Raw genomic sequence first — 14,433 nt, forward strand, 5'->3', positions numbered from 1 at the left:
GCATGGTTGCATGCAACCCCACCTCATGTGGAAGTTACCAATTTTGAAACCATTCACCGCATTTACCGTAGGTGGGATTTGCATGTGCTGCCCTTCCCTCCGATAATAACTCAGAATCGCTGATTTTTGGATACTAATTATTATAGATTTTAAGAAAATAAATTAATGGTCTTATCAAAATAATTTTGGAACCTCGGGAAGCATATTTTCTTTCTACTCCATTGACATTGCTTCCAACGTAACTGACGTTTGCTTCCATCTAAAGCATGGTGAATGAAATTTGGTTCCCAGTATATTCACAAACTTCTTTTAATTATCTTGATTTTATATATGATTTTCACTGGAGTCATGTGCTTTCTTATTTCATTCCAGACTTGTTTCCATCATAAGATAAACATGCTTCCAATACTACAGACCATGCTTCATAACTTTTGCTATGAGGAAAGTGTAGTCGTATTTTGAAGAATAATTTTATGATGCTTGAAATGTGAATTGATGCATTTCATGTGAAGGTGAGACACTGAAAATATACTCCCTCCGTTCCTAAATATAAGTCTTTCTAGAGTTTTCACTAATGGACTACATACGGATGTATATAGACATACTTTAGATTATAGATTCACTCATTTTGTACCGTATGTAGACACCTAGTGAAATATCTTAAAAGACTTATATTTAGGTACGGAGGGAGTAGTTCGATAATTGTTGAAGCATGAACACGGATGCATTGTAGTGACTGTGTAAAAGAAAGAAGCAAACAAGTAGTCTTTGGAAGCATAGGGTGCGTAAGTCCAAAACATGCCACATATGATACTGAAGCACATATGTGGTTCTCAAACATAATACACAGAACGTCGAGCTAGGAACCGGTGGTGTCAATGGCAGGAAGTACGCGACACTAACAACGGCACCATGCAGCGGGAGGTCTGTGCCTGTTTCACCATAGACTGAAGGTGTCGATCTCGCCATGACGTATGTGGTCGGTGGCGCAGCGGGATTGGAACGACGAAGATGGGCGAAGTTGCAGGCGCTATGGAGAGAGCGACGTAGGAGATCAATATACTGAGATGATCGATCTTCCATGGCTGATCACCATGCGAGGGGATCGACCATCAAACGTCTCGCTCACGGTGGTTGGTCGGTGCACGTGCACACTTTTGCTCTCGTCGGCCTTGGCTGATGACGGCCACGACGCTCATGGAGAATTAGAATCTCAACAGCTCACAACCATGGGCATCGAGCGTCTCCGCAGATCACGACCACGAGGTTCGTGGAGAGTTAGCCGACACTCCTCGTTGATGGGAAGCCACTCCATGTTGACGTCCTCGTCAAGTAGATGCTCCTCGCCCAGCTCCCCGTCGTCATCGTCACCACAATCGCCGGCGGCAGCGGTAACGGGCGTAAAGCGTCGGGATGACGACTGTGGTGGTTAGGTCGTGGTTGTGAGAACGGGGGGGCGGGGTGTGTGATGGGATTGTATATTATATATAGACGATGTGCAAGGCATTGGATGGTTTTGTTAAAATCCAACGGAAGCTAAGAGGTCTGATGGATAGCGTGAGATCAGACTTCTGATATAGAGAGTTTCCCTTAATGATTTGGCAAACTCTACGGATATGATGAGGGACTGTGTGATGATGTTAATATGGAGGATATGGTCAGTGAGATCGGATTTGGCCCATGAGAAGGGGTCCCAAGCACGGAGCAAGTAATAGATAAAGGATGACGTGGCGCATTACTGATGTGGACAGTGTGCGTAATGAGAGTAATGAGAATAGGGAGAAATGAGGAGCAACTTCTCAAGATTGACTGATAGATACCGAGACAATCGACGCGCGTCCAGGAGAAGTCGGGGCCGAAGATAGAATTCCCTGTTGGAATACCATATACAGAATAACAGGCATTGCTGAACAAGATTCTTTTACACTAAGCAAAAGTTGAGAAGTTCCAAGAAAAACGAAGCTGGAGCCACTGCATTGGACGAACACTCATTTAGCCCACCATCACCGAGACTGCAAGACTGACGCGATGCACAATAGTCCTTTATGCAATCGTTTGGCATCAATCGAACACGGCCAACTGATCATACTCCGGCCCGGCGATGGCCTTCTCCATGACGACCCTCGGGGTGAACGTGCCACCGCCGTCGAGAAACAGCTTGAGCAAGTTCTTGGAAAATCCACTGACCAGTGCCACCCCCTTCTGTCCGGACATCACCGGCACGGCCTTGGAGTCCCTCAGGTTCCAGAACACTATCTCCGGCACGGCGGCGCCGTAGCCAGCTTCCGAGAACTTCCTCACGATCGCCTCGTAGTCCGTCTCCCACGGGTTAGCCGACGCCTGGTCGAACTCCATGTCGCTGAACACCAACACCCGCCGCACCATCTTCTCCGCCGGCAGGCCGGCGCCCACGGCCACTTCCAGGATTTTGTCGAACACTGCCTGGAAATCGGTGTTCATGCCCCAATCCATGGACCGGACGAACTCGGTCTTCTCGGAAAGGGTCTCGCCCTTGATCATGTGGATGTTGGGTCGCTCGCTGAAGGTGATCACGCGGCCGCGCCACGGGTCGTCCGTGAGCTCGGACACGAGGAGGCCAAGCGCGATGCACACGTCCATGGGCAGGCCGGACATGCTTCCGGACACGTCGCACACGGCCACACAGTTGTTGAGCTTGCCGAGGGCGCGCATGTCGTCGACCATGCGCTGCCACTGCAGGTCGGCCACTCCGCCGTCGTCCCCATCTTCGCCGAGGGACTCGATGATCTGGTGCGGGAGCAGCGCGCCCGCAGCGATCCGCTTCTTGCCGGACTTGACATCGGCGAGGTAGGCGTTGAAGCGCTCGGCGTCGTGCTTGAGGAAGAGGTCCTTGTAGTTCTTCATGGCCACGGAGGCCACGCGCGTGTATACCACGGACTCCCAGGCGCGCGCCGAGATGAACACCTCGGGGAGCTTAAGCGCAGCGCGGAGCGGGACCATGGCCGCTCTGCGGAGGCGCTGGCGCGCGCGGTAAGCGTAGTGCGCGTCCGGGAGGTCGTCGCCGAGCTCCGACGACGAGCCCCTGGGGAAGAGCCGCCGCGCGATGGCCTCGCAGAGGAGGGTGGAGCGGTCGTAGGACGAGTCCAGCGACGGGCACCACTTGGCCGCGAGCGAGAAATGCTTGACATCGCCGACAGACAGCTTGCGCATGTCCTCCGCGAGGAGCTCGGCGAACAGGTCGGCCGTGCGGTCGTGCAGGAACCGGTACGTGGAGTCGCGGCTGTACATGTCCAACACCCTCGCCGCGGCCCCCGCCCTCTTGGCCCGGCGCGACACGGCGGCCGCGGCCGCGAGCTTCCGGTCACGCTCCAGGCTGGCCGCGACGCGCTCCTCCGACGCGCCGACGCGGTCCTCCCTGCGCCCCTTGCCGCCGCCAGAGCCGCTCCGGCGTCCTCTGCCCCGCCCGCGGCGTAGGAACCATCCGCCCTCGGCCTCGAGGCGGGCCTTCTTGCCGGGGGTCCTGGTGGACTTGCCGCCGTGCACGATGCGGTGGAGCAGCTCGGGCAGGTCCTTGAGGTAGCCGAAGGCGGCGACGGAGGCGGCGTTGCGCGCGAGCGTGGCCGGGTGGCGGGCGTGGAGCCAGAGCGCGGCGGCGTAGAAGCCCTCGCGGTCGGACTTGCCGGAGCCCCGCACGCCGCGGAGGTTGGCGACGAGGCGGAGCGCGGTGACCGGGTCGGCGGCCCAGGCCGCGGCGAGCAGAGAGGCGACGGACGCGGCCGGCGTGCCGGGCACCACGTGGAAGAAGAAGTCGAGGCAGGGGTCCCCCGAGGACACGAACGTCGGCGAGGAGTTCTCCGTCAGCGCCTTCCCCTTCCCGTCCGTCTTCATCTCCGTCTCCATGTTGAAGCTGGCGTCCAACAGGTCCACGAACGTCGGCGAGGAGTTCTCCGTCAGCGCCTTCCCCTTCCCGTCCGTCTTCATCTCCGCCGCCGCGCCCAGTGCGGTCGCAGCCTCCGGCGGTCCGACCAGGGTGAAGCCGGCCATCGGAATCGGCGGAGTTTCTGAAGTAGTCACTCACTGTCAGTCTGTCACTCGGTCGGTCCTTTTCTCTTCTGCGAGCGAGTTCTGGATGGGGTCGGGCTCTTCGGGCGGGCTTGCGTGGAGGAGGAGAATGGTGGCGAGTGGAGTTATATGCAGCGGGCAGCAGGTTCCGTGGCAGGCAAGGATGGGGTTAAGGTCGGTGTGATCAATGAACCGACTAGAACTTGCCTCTCGTGTTCCTCGTTGAGGAGTTTGCTTTCTCGGTAGCGGCCACGTCGCATCGTGACTTATGGGCGTGCCAACTGTATGCCATCACTTGTTTTGTGGCAAGTCGTCAGAGCAGTTCAGACGAGAATTAGTAGGCCCTGTTACTTGAGCTCCACTCCGGGGTGCCTTTCTTAGGCATCATCTTCTTATTATTATTGTAATATCAGTAGATTATCTTTGCCAGGGCCGGCGACCTTGACTTGCTTCTTGGATGTTCAAGAGGAATTGTTTGCAAAGGCAGGCGATAGCACCAAATTCAAGTTGATGAAGATCATGTTTGGGCTAGCACGGTATGGGGATCAATTAATTTTCTTTCTTTGATGGGCATGCATTCAATACAAACAGGAATTCACAAACAAAAAGAAGATTTCCTAGCAATGGAAGTTGGGATACATCTATCTCTTCTGAGCAACCTTTTTCAAATTCTTAAGACCATTATTGCATCTTCTGAATTCTTAAAACCATTTTTGCAACAGGATATACCATGCTCAAGGTGAAACAGTGTTGGGAACCAGAGAAAACAAATTGGCACAATATTGAGAATGACGTTTTGGAGGCCGAGCACCATAAAGGCCTTTATTTTTAAAAAATTCAAATTCAAATTTTTATGGTTTAAAAAATTCTGAAAAAAATATATGCATGTATGTAAGGATGTAACGACATGTGTGTAAAATTTCAGGTCAAAATACTTTAAAACGTGATCTGTATAAAAAAGACAAATTCATGGTCTGAAATGATGAATAGTAACATGTGTTAAACAGCCTCAGATTTGTCTTTTTTGCACAGCCCTCATTTCAACGTATTTTGTTCTGAAAATTTACACACTTGTGTATTATACCTTCATTTATCTATGTTTTTTTTTAAAAAAAATTTGAAACATTAAAATACAAATTTTCACTGAATTTGAAGTTTGAATTTAAAGGCCTCCAGTTAGCTCGGGAGCCAAAAGCAATAAACGCGCAATATTTTACTAGTACTATCATTCAGTCTCCTTGAACGAACCAAGATGATAATAACAGCAGTGGCCGAGTCATATTTACAGACGAATCCGAGCATTATGTACACAAGGCAGCAGGCAAATGCAGACGAACCAAATGAGCAAACCATAAATAAATTTTAAACAAGTGGCTGTATATTTACAGTTGAGGGTTTTTTCTCCCTTCATTTCAGCAGCCATGGCTAGGCAGGATCAGGAAGGTGTTATTGCTTCAACGGACAGCTGCAGCAGTGTCAGGCAACATCGCCACCGTCACCACGAAGTACTCGCGGCCCGCCGGCAGGCCGTAGGGGTTGCTGTTCGGCGCAGACCGCCGGTGGCTGCCAGGGCGCGGCGAGGCTTCGTTCTGGTCGGCGTGCTTCACCGCGCGCCGCTCAATGTGCACGATCTGGCCGATTATGTAGGCAGGCTGCCGAGGAAGGTGGGGCTCCGTAAACAGGGCCACCGACTCCTCAGAGAGGAAGTAGTTCGACCGGCTCCGGTTGATTGCCTCGTAGTGCCCGGCAGGGTTCCGGACAAACACCGCAAGCTCGTGGACGTCGAAATGGCCAACCGATATCTTCTCCTTGCTGGCCTGTTGAAACAGTTTTGAAGCACACGCTACACCTTACTTGCTCGTTATCGCAAATTAAAAAGTACAAGAGATTAACACGTACAAATTCAATCAGGTCTAAGTCTTAACTTCATAATAGATTTCAAATCCACAGCATGCTTGTTGATACTCATGTTCATCAGTCATGATACTCATGTTATGCCATTACATTTGGATAGTTCATTATTTTACCAAATTCAAGGTTTATCTGATTTTTTATATGGGTATCTACCAACGAAAATATTCACATCTTATGATTTGAGAAGCTGAATTCTGTACCTGTTTCTCCAGCTGAAATTTACTATATAGATTGTTGACCAGTGTTTTCTTCTCCTCCAACTCTTTTATAAGAATCCCGTGTGCTGCTTCCACCCTTGAGTAGCGTTCTACCAGCTCGTCACTCTGCCGTGAAAGGAAACTAACCTTGTCTGCAAGGATCTTAATGCATTGCTGGAACTGAGTGGTAGAATCAGCTTCATCCTTCTTTACAGAACTGGAACAAAACAAGCCATTACAAAGAGGCCAGCAAGTACAGAACAGCACTTAGATATCTCTTTCAGTTGCAAAACGATCAAACTCAAGGACATTAAAAACAAACATATCTCTAAGTTACTCCCTCCGTTCCTAAATACTAAGGTCTTTTTAGAGGTTCCACTAGCAGACTACGTACGGATGTATATAGACATATAGACATACTTTAGAGTGTAGATTCACTCATTTTGCTCCGTATGTAGTCACTAGTGGAATCTCTAAAAAAGACTTATATTTAGGAACGGAGGGAGTAGTAACTAGTAACATAAAAATTGGCAAAAGTAGCTAATTCCCTGGAGGCACTGGCAATGATTTTAACACCAGATTCTAAAATACGATGTGTCTGACATTATCCCTCCGACAACCCATTCTCTCCCTATGAGCAGATACACTTTTATAATGCACACATGCAACAAATTTGATATGGAATACTCAAATCCTTTGGCCAAGAACACCAACTATCTCTCCAGTCTAACATCAAGACGCCAAGATAAAATGCAACAATCTGCACCTGCTTCCAATAAATTCTTTACATTCCATTCAGTTGGTTTATTAATTATAGTTCTAAAGAGAGCCCAAGCATCATGCATTGCTGATAAATCAGATATGTGTACCACAATGAGCTTGAAATGATACGCACCGACCAGTAGATACACACCGACAGTATACATATAACCTAATGCAAATGAGAGAAACATGATACCTTGCTAAGGAGAGGGCTAAAGATCGCAGAGAGTCTGCAAAGCCGGACATGCCCGGTGTGGTGACGCAATTATTTAGTCTTTCAAACAGACCATGTATCCTCAGAGCAGATGACCTCAAAGCATCATACTCCACAGCCCTTCTATCAGCAGAACATTTGTTGGTACGAGCCTCTTCCCTTGCCTCATGCAAGCAGTTTTCCAGGTGCGCACAATTAATCTGTATTAAGATTTGTAAAATAGAAATAATTAGTGTTGCTTTATGCAAGCATGGAATGACTACTGCAATTTGCAGAAAGCAGGTGAAGATTGTCCTAGATTATGTATATTTTACCTGAGACTCATCAAGTAGAACACGGGCATTTTCAAGTTCTTCCTTCAGAGAGTTAACTTCACCCATCACAGTGCTAAGTTTACTTTCTGCCTCATCCAACAGTTTTGCTTTTATATCTATTGTGTTTTGCAACTCTGACACAAAGAGCTCATTATTCCTAAACTCCAGAGTATGATGTTCATTGGTTTCGGAGTTTAAGATGCCAAGAGGACCTTCTACAGGAATATCCGAAGTGTCCACCATAGTGAGCTGAGTCAACATCTGCCCTTCCTTATCAATATTGACAACCTTATGTTCATTATCACGTGAAAATTCTGCCATGGGAGCATCCAGATTACCGCATCCTGCTGAGTTAAGTAATTGCAAGTTCAGTGCACCTGAAACATCAGTCATATTCTCATCTCCACCTTCTGTTTGTTTAGATGGCTGTTCAGATGTCGATGATGTCTCATCCATGGCCACACTTGATTCGTCACGCAGATGGGTTTGCCTACCTCCATCCAGGTTGCAGTCATTACCTTTAAATGTAGAAAGGAGGGAATCAGATGCGCTTTTGCTTCCTGAAACCATTTGCCCGTGCATGTACTGATTCGCTAATTGTTCCTCAAGCTCCTGTATACGCTTTTCAAAGGACATGCACTGCTCCTGCTTTGTCTTCAACATTGATTGAAGCTGATTGGCATACTCATCCTTCGCGGAAAGTGCCTGAGCTGTTTTCTCTCTTGCATTTTTCAACACATTATCATTCTGTCCTTCATCAATAGATTCATGTGTGTATTCAGCACCAAAAGTGCAGAGAACTGCAATTGCAGAAGCGAGTTCTGCTTTTAATCTGGCGTTCTCCACTTCTAGTACACTAGTCCCTGTTATATCAACAGTATCACAGCCCCCGAAAAAATCCTGGGAATCCATTTTACCATCAGTATTCAGACTGTTCTGTTCGGCGTTAGTGAAATTCCCAGTGGTACTAGAATCACTTGATGAAGACTTATGTTGCTGTGATCTCTCAGGTTTCAGAAGAGACCCCACTAAAGACTGGGGGGCGAGCTTTTCCAGATCATCAACATCAATTGGAAGCAGATCGCAATCAAACGGTGCAATGTTTACATCACACTGGCTAGGAGAACCGAACAGCCCCATGGAACCCATGATTTCTCCTCGAATGTACTTACGCCATGTACGAAGGAAAACCTCGCGTCTCCTTATCTCCACTTCACGCTCTGCTGCTAGTTTTTCAGCAAGCTGTCCAGCCAAGCCAGTATACAGCTTGAAAGAATGCCTTCTTCGCACTACCTCGGCAAGACAAGCCTTGTATGCATGGCCCAAGCCGCCCAGTAGTTTCAGATAAGAAAATTCTTTATCTCGACTATCTATTGCCTCTTCGTATAAAATGAACTGACTCATCATCATGTCCTTGATATCAATTTGAGCAGATTTGACCCCTTTCACGCAAACATGTACTAAAGTATTTGTTTCGTTTTTCTTGGTCTTGCATTTCTGAAGCAAGTTTGTAAGCATGTGATCAAACTTACGTACACTGGGCAAATTATCCTTTTCATGTACCTCATAGATACGACCAACTGCTGAAACTGCATCATGAGGTCGGACAGAAGCAGACAGCTGGCTCCTTGAGCATTCATCAACAAGCTTCTTTGATGTATCAACATCTTTACTGCAGAACATAAGAGTTCTCAGAATATAGTGTGATAGAAGCATGTTTCAATTATGGCACAAAAGACAGATAATAAATACAGTGGTTACCAGATTAATTAAGTCTCAGGATAAGAAACTGTTATGTGGTAGTGATACCATAAGTTCATAGCATATAATAAAGATCGGATAACATATTCCCATAAACTGCTATCCCTTCATTCAGATAAGCGCCGATCTCGCTTGTTATACTTTTAACATATTACTAGTGCAAATCACAGAACTTACAAACCTTTTGGTATAACGAACATATTTTCTATACACGATAAAATGGAATTCGTTGTTTTTTCCACCATGCGAAACCATTTTTCCAGTATTTCGTAAGTAGTTTAACAAAGGAATTACCAGCAACTCAAATTCAAGCCAATCTACATGGTAGTCAACTAGTCATTAACTCGAGGTCAGTAATTGTTCTCCCGAAGTATGCACAGGAAAGCAACAACTAGTTAAATATATGGTCATTGCTTCAGTCTAACCTTAGAGACTGCATGATGCTCTTCTGGTCACCGATGACTCTATGATGCTCCTTTATCAGCGCCTCCAGATCCTTCCATGCACTCGAGCTCATAGAGTTCAACAAGCTCTCCACCCTCCTCTTTAACTCCAGAAATTTTGCCTTCAGCGGCGAGACAAAATCCTCGAAACCCTTCTGTGAGCTTAAGTACTCATCTGCCAGCTTCCTCAGTCTATTCTCATCCATAAGGTCCAGCAAACACCGTCTGCCCTCACATTGCAGGTGTGGATGCAGCTTAATAGCACGCAACCTCTGCACATCTCTCTCGAAGGTTGACAGAACTTCGACGTATCCACGGTGCTGCTGGGTAAAGGACCGCACGAAATTTGAATAGCGCAGTGAGGGCTTGCGGAATGCTTGCTCCAGGTTGCTCCTAGCCATGTCCAGAGCACGCTCCTGCACCTGCCACTCCCGCAGCAGCCTCCTGCACACCTCGTACTTGGCCACGCTAGATTGGTACAGCGCGTTGGCCACCTGGAAGTCATACCTGAACCTGACTTCGTAAGACACCAGTGCCTTCAAGGCCGGGTCAGCAGACACCTCCAATGCGGTGTCCTGCGGCCGGGGCGGCGGCGGAATAGATGGCTCGGGGATGTCGATAGACTCCGGCGCCGGTGGCGGCGAGTCGGCATGGAGGCGGGCCTTGTTGTAGAGGAAGACCTCGCGGTCGTCGCGGGGGAGATTGTAGTGGGCGAGGTGGTTGGCGCCGTCGAGAGGGATGTTGCCGCAGAGGAGGAGCTGGTCGGCGGGCGGGACGCCGCAGACGTGCTCGATGGCGCGCTGGATGGCCTCGACTCGCGTGCCGCCCCCGCACTCGAACTCCATGCTGTGGCCGTTCTCCGCCACGTGCACCATCAGCTTCTGCCCCAGCGCCGCGCCCTCCGCGCCGCCGCCGCTGCCGCCCGCCGTCACCGCCGACCCGGAACTCATCTTCTTCCCCCCACGAGTTCCCCCCAACAGATTTTGTTGTGCTTTTTTTTTCCTGCTTTCCTTTTCTGCCTCACGCCCCCTTCAGATTAAAAATCTGCGGTTCTAACAAACCACCAAACAAACGCAACCACCAAACGGCACGCAGTCGTAGCCCAAGCACCAAATCCTCGATCTCTCGGCGCCCAGGCGCACAAAGAGCCCGCGGCCTTCCTTCCCACGGATCGCACGCACCCAATCTCCAATCCGTGTGCGGCGGGAAGGCGGCGGCTCCCTTGGAATTCCGGCGAGATACGTGGGCTCCTGGGCGGGATCGACGTGTCTCGCCCCCAATTCGGCCGGTTCACCAACCCCGCACGGATTTGGGCGGAGGATAGATAGCTTTCGGGGTTTCCCTCCCTCCCTTGCGGGCGGATGGAAGCGACCTCCTCCAATCCAAATCTGAGTCCTCCCGGGGTACGACTTCGGCTCCGGCCCCGTCTGCGTTTGATTCGGTCGCGGAGGTTGGGACGGAGACGAGATGAGATGAGTTGGGATTTTGTTTCTCCCTCCTCTGCTTCGGAAGGATTGGGCAGTGGCGTCAGGAAGGGAGACGAGCAGACGAGGAGGGGGGGAGAGAACAAAAAGGGAAAGTGTACAGGGGGCGGATAAAAGAGTGGGGTACGCTGCCGTGTGGGAGTACAATGTTGCGGGGTGTTTCGCGGAGGGGTCCTTGTGGGTTCCGGAAATTGACGTGGGCGTGAATTATTGGAGGAGAGAGAGCTTGCTTCTCTCGCAAGGGTAGAACCGGTGGCCGGTAGGGAGCACAGTATACTGCTCGTTTCAAAAAAAAAAAAAAAAGTATACTGATCGTTTCAACCATCGTATCAATAGATGGTACTAGTTGGATACTGACAGTAAAAAACCCTATCTGTTAAATCATGCTATACTAAGAAAATGTTTATCATGCTTTGAGATCTGAGTTTGGAAAAAAATAGCGGGGAGGCCCGCTAAATCCATGTACACACTAAAAATAAAATAGATGATTTGATTGGTTTAGTTGTGGACAAGCACATATTGTAACAAATTAGGGAAATGATATGGTTCATCCGGTGAATAATCTATGAAGAATACTTTATCTTATATATACCTAATAATAAAACGGCTATTGGTTCCGTCGAAAAACACACCATGATATTTTTATAAAAAAGCCCCTGTAATTTTTGTTATTCTACCCGTGCTCCATCATTTATCTGCAACGGAAAAAAATGATTCGCTGTAAAAATTATACCCGTACGCATCGCCTCCTCCCGTCGATCCTGGGCCACCCTGGCACGTGCCCAGGCCGCCGCCACACCACTCGCCGCCGCGGCCGACCTCAACCGCCACCGCTGCCGATCTCAACCCACCCGCCTCTGCGGTCATACCTCTCCCCGCTCACTACCCCCGTCGCGGCGCTCGTGCGCATCGCGTCGACCCTGGGCCACCCTGACATGTGCCCAGGCCGCTGCCACACCACTCGCCTCCGCGGCCGACCTCAACCGTCACCGCTACCGATCTCAACCCACCCGCCTCCGCGGTCGTACCTCTCCCCGCTCACTGCCCTCGTTGCGGCGCTCGTGCGCATCGCGTCGACCCTGGTCCACCCTGGCCTGTGCCCAGGCCGCTGCCACACCACTCGCCGCCGCGGCCGACCTCAACCACCACTGTTGTCGATCTCAACCCACCCGCCTCCGCGGCCGTACCTCTGCCCGCTTGATGCCCCCGTTTCGGCGCTCGAGCACAACTTCTGGATCAAATCAACGTGATAGCTACAGTGACTGGGGATGATGCGTCTGCTCGATGCAGAACGACGGCGGCGCGCGGATAAGGCGCGGCGGAGCGAAGTACTTGCAGGTGGAGACGGGCCTCCATGGCTCACACGGGGAACTCCGAGGTTATGGCGCGGCAACGGCGACTCCTTATGGCCAGATAGAGGCACCTAACCCTTGCTCCCCTCATCGTATCACCTCTTCCGGCAGGAACTCATCATCTGGTGAGATCCCCTCCCCATGCCTCAAACCGTGTGCCAAGCACCGACAAGAAATTTTGTTTTGTGGGGATTTGTTTGCTGATGAATGAATGTATTGAATGTAAGATTGCATTGTTGTAGAGACAGAGAATGGAACACCACCTTCAGTTTGTCATATGATCCCACATTCTCTACCCCATGAGTGAAATAAGATAACAGTCCATTGATCAATTCACGTAGCCTTTTTGTTTTGCTTTGCTTGTTCCGCTCAATTTCTCATCATGGTGGAATTAACAATGGACGGGTTGATTTCTCAATAAAATAGGATAGGACTGACTACATTAGTTAGTTAGCTTATTATTTTAATAAATCAAAATGATTATAAAAAGATTAAAAGAGTGTGGTATTGTTTTCTCCCGTTGCAACGCACGGGCACTTTTGCTAGTATATATATATACACACACACACACACACACACACAAACACACACGAACATGCATGTTGTGTTATCTTGGCCCAGTTTAGATATTCTAACTCAGTTAGAGGTTATAGTTAGATTCTAACCCTTAAGTAACCATGAACTAACTCTAACTAAAGATGTGTTTGAATGGCAGGGTTAGATTGAAAATAAATACTTTTTTTCAATCATTTGGCTACTTTGGACCCTATTTTCTGTCGGATTTGGTGTGGTCGGCCCTTGTGTAGCCTCCTCCCGCTCACAATTGACATAAACGAACCATCTTTATAAATCAAGCATGCAAAACATGATAAAATTTATTTTGTCCATACAAATGAGATGTCCCACTTAAACATACAAGTCGTCAATCGAAACTTCAAAAAATATTACACTCTATGAAACAAAGCATGAGCTAACTCATACGGAAGGCATTCATGTTGACATATTGAACAAGAGGTTCGTCTTCTGGCCATGCGGATGGAGAAGAACTAGGCATTGGGTTATACTTTTCATGCGCATCGCAGGCATCAAATTCCCTATCCGCAATTTTGCTCTCACGGATGAAATTATGAAGGGCCATAGAAGCAACAATAATTCTAGTTTGCTTGTCCCGTGGAAATATTGGCATGTTCGACAACATCCTAAATTTCATCTTCAACACTCCAAAGGATCGCTCAACGACATTCCTAACTTTGGCATGTGCATGGTTGAAGGTTTCTTTCAAACCTTGTGGCGACGTGTCGTTTTGCCATTGCTGCACATGGTACCTTGTACATGTGTATGGTGAAAGGTAGTATCGCCGGTTTGGGTACCCCGCATCGACCACATAATACTTCCCTACATATTGTGAAAGGCACACAATGATACTTAGATGAATAACTATAATTGGATAAAAAATGCTGCAAGACAATTCAACTAGCAAGCGTAGTGGTGGATGTGGAAATTTGTGTTGATGAGTAGTTATGGAATCTTTGAAAACTCTCATGTCATGTGTTGAACCAGGCCATCCTGACATCACAAATGTAAATATCATGTCAAAATCACAAATAACAAGCACATTCTGACTGGTTTCATTGTGCATGTTCAAGTATGGAATCCTCTTACTCTTATCCACCAATACATTCGCATGTGTCCCACCTATAGATCCTATGCAGTCATTGAAGTGTGGCCAGAATGATGGATTTTCTAAGTATGGGTGCATCTCTGAAAATGTTGGGTCCTTGGGTACAATTATGTCATGTGCTAACCTAAGGAGGCATGTCAAAACTATGTTAAATGTCCTACTTACCGTCTCCATAGACCTTCTAAAACGGTTGTCTGCCTATCTAACTGACTGTGGTGCTCCAACAATCCATAAAAACATAGTTAAAGCCTCTACAAATGTCATTTTTGT

General features: G+C 48.6%; 2 protein-coding genes across 2 annotated transcripts; both read right to left on the bottom strand.

Annotated features, from left to right (window-relative positions):
• Positions 1-1,858: 1,858 nt before the first annotated feature.
• LOC123404569 lies at positions 1,859-4,212 on the bottom strand. Its single transcript, XM_045098507.1, has one exon. It carries the CDS (start codon positions 4,021-4,023, stop codon positions 2,062-2,064), a length of 1,962 nt encoding a protein of 653 aa, XP_044954442.1. The 5' UTR covers positions 4,024-4,212; the 3' UTR covers positions 1,859-2,061.
• A 1,067-nt stretch (positions 4,213-5,279) lies between these two features.
• On the bottom strand, positions 5,280-11,258 carry LOC123404576 (autophagy-related protein 11). The gene is made up of 5 exons (XM_045098514.1): positions 9,629-11,258; positions 7,443-9,114; positions 7,111-7,328; positions 6,156-6,369; positions 5,280-5,858 (listed from the first exon to the last, which is right to left on the bottom strand). Exons 1-5 carry the CDS (start codon positions 10,594-10,596, stop codon positions 5,496-5,498), a joined length of 3,435 nt encoding a protein of 1,144 aa, XP_044954449.1. The 5' UTR covers positions 10,597-11,258; the 3' UTR covers positions 5,280-5,495.
• Between the last annotated feature and the right edge of the window lie 3,175 nt (positions 11,259-14,433).

This window comes from Hordeum vulgare, chromosome 6H (genome assembly GCF_904849725.1).
Source record: "Hordeum vulgare subsp. vulgare chromosome 6H, MorexV3_pseudomolecules_assembly, whole genome shotgun sequence".
NCBI lineage: Eukaryota > Viridiplantae > Streptophyta > Magnoliopsida > Poales > Poaceae > Hordeum > Hordeum vulgare.

What these genes read in the sequence shown, in the direction of transcription:
- LOC123404576 (XM_045098514.1), bottom strand. Translation starts at nt 10,596, where the DNA reads ATGAGTTCCGGGTCGGCGGTGACGGCGGGCGGCAGCGGCGGCGGCGCG. An exon ending in TTCTACTTGATGAGTCTCAG is followed by an intron (nt 7,329 to 7,442) that starts GTAAAATATACA and finishes ATCTTAATACAG; the next exon opens with ATTAATTGTGCGCACCTGGA. An exon ending in AATTTCAGCTGGAGAAACAG is followed by an intron (nt 5,859 to 6,155) that starts GTACAGAATTCA and finishes CTGTTTCAACAG; the next exon opens with GCCAGCAAGGAGAAGATATC.
- LOC123404569 (XM_045098507.1), bottom strand. Translation starts at nt 4,023, where the DNA reads ATGGCCGGCTTCACCCTGGTCGGACCGCCGGAGGCTGCGACCGCACTG.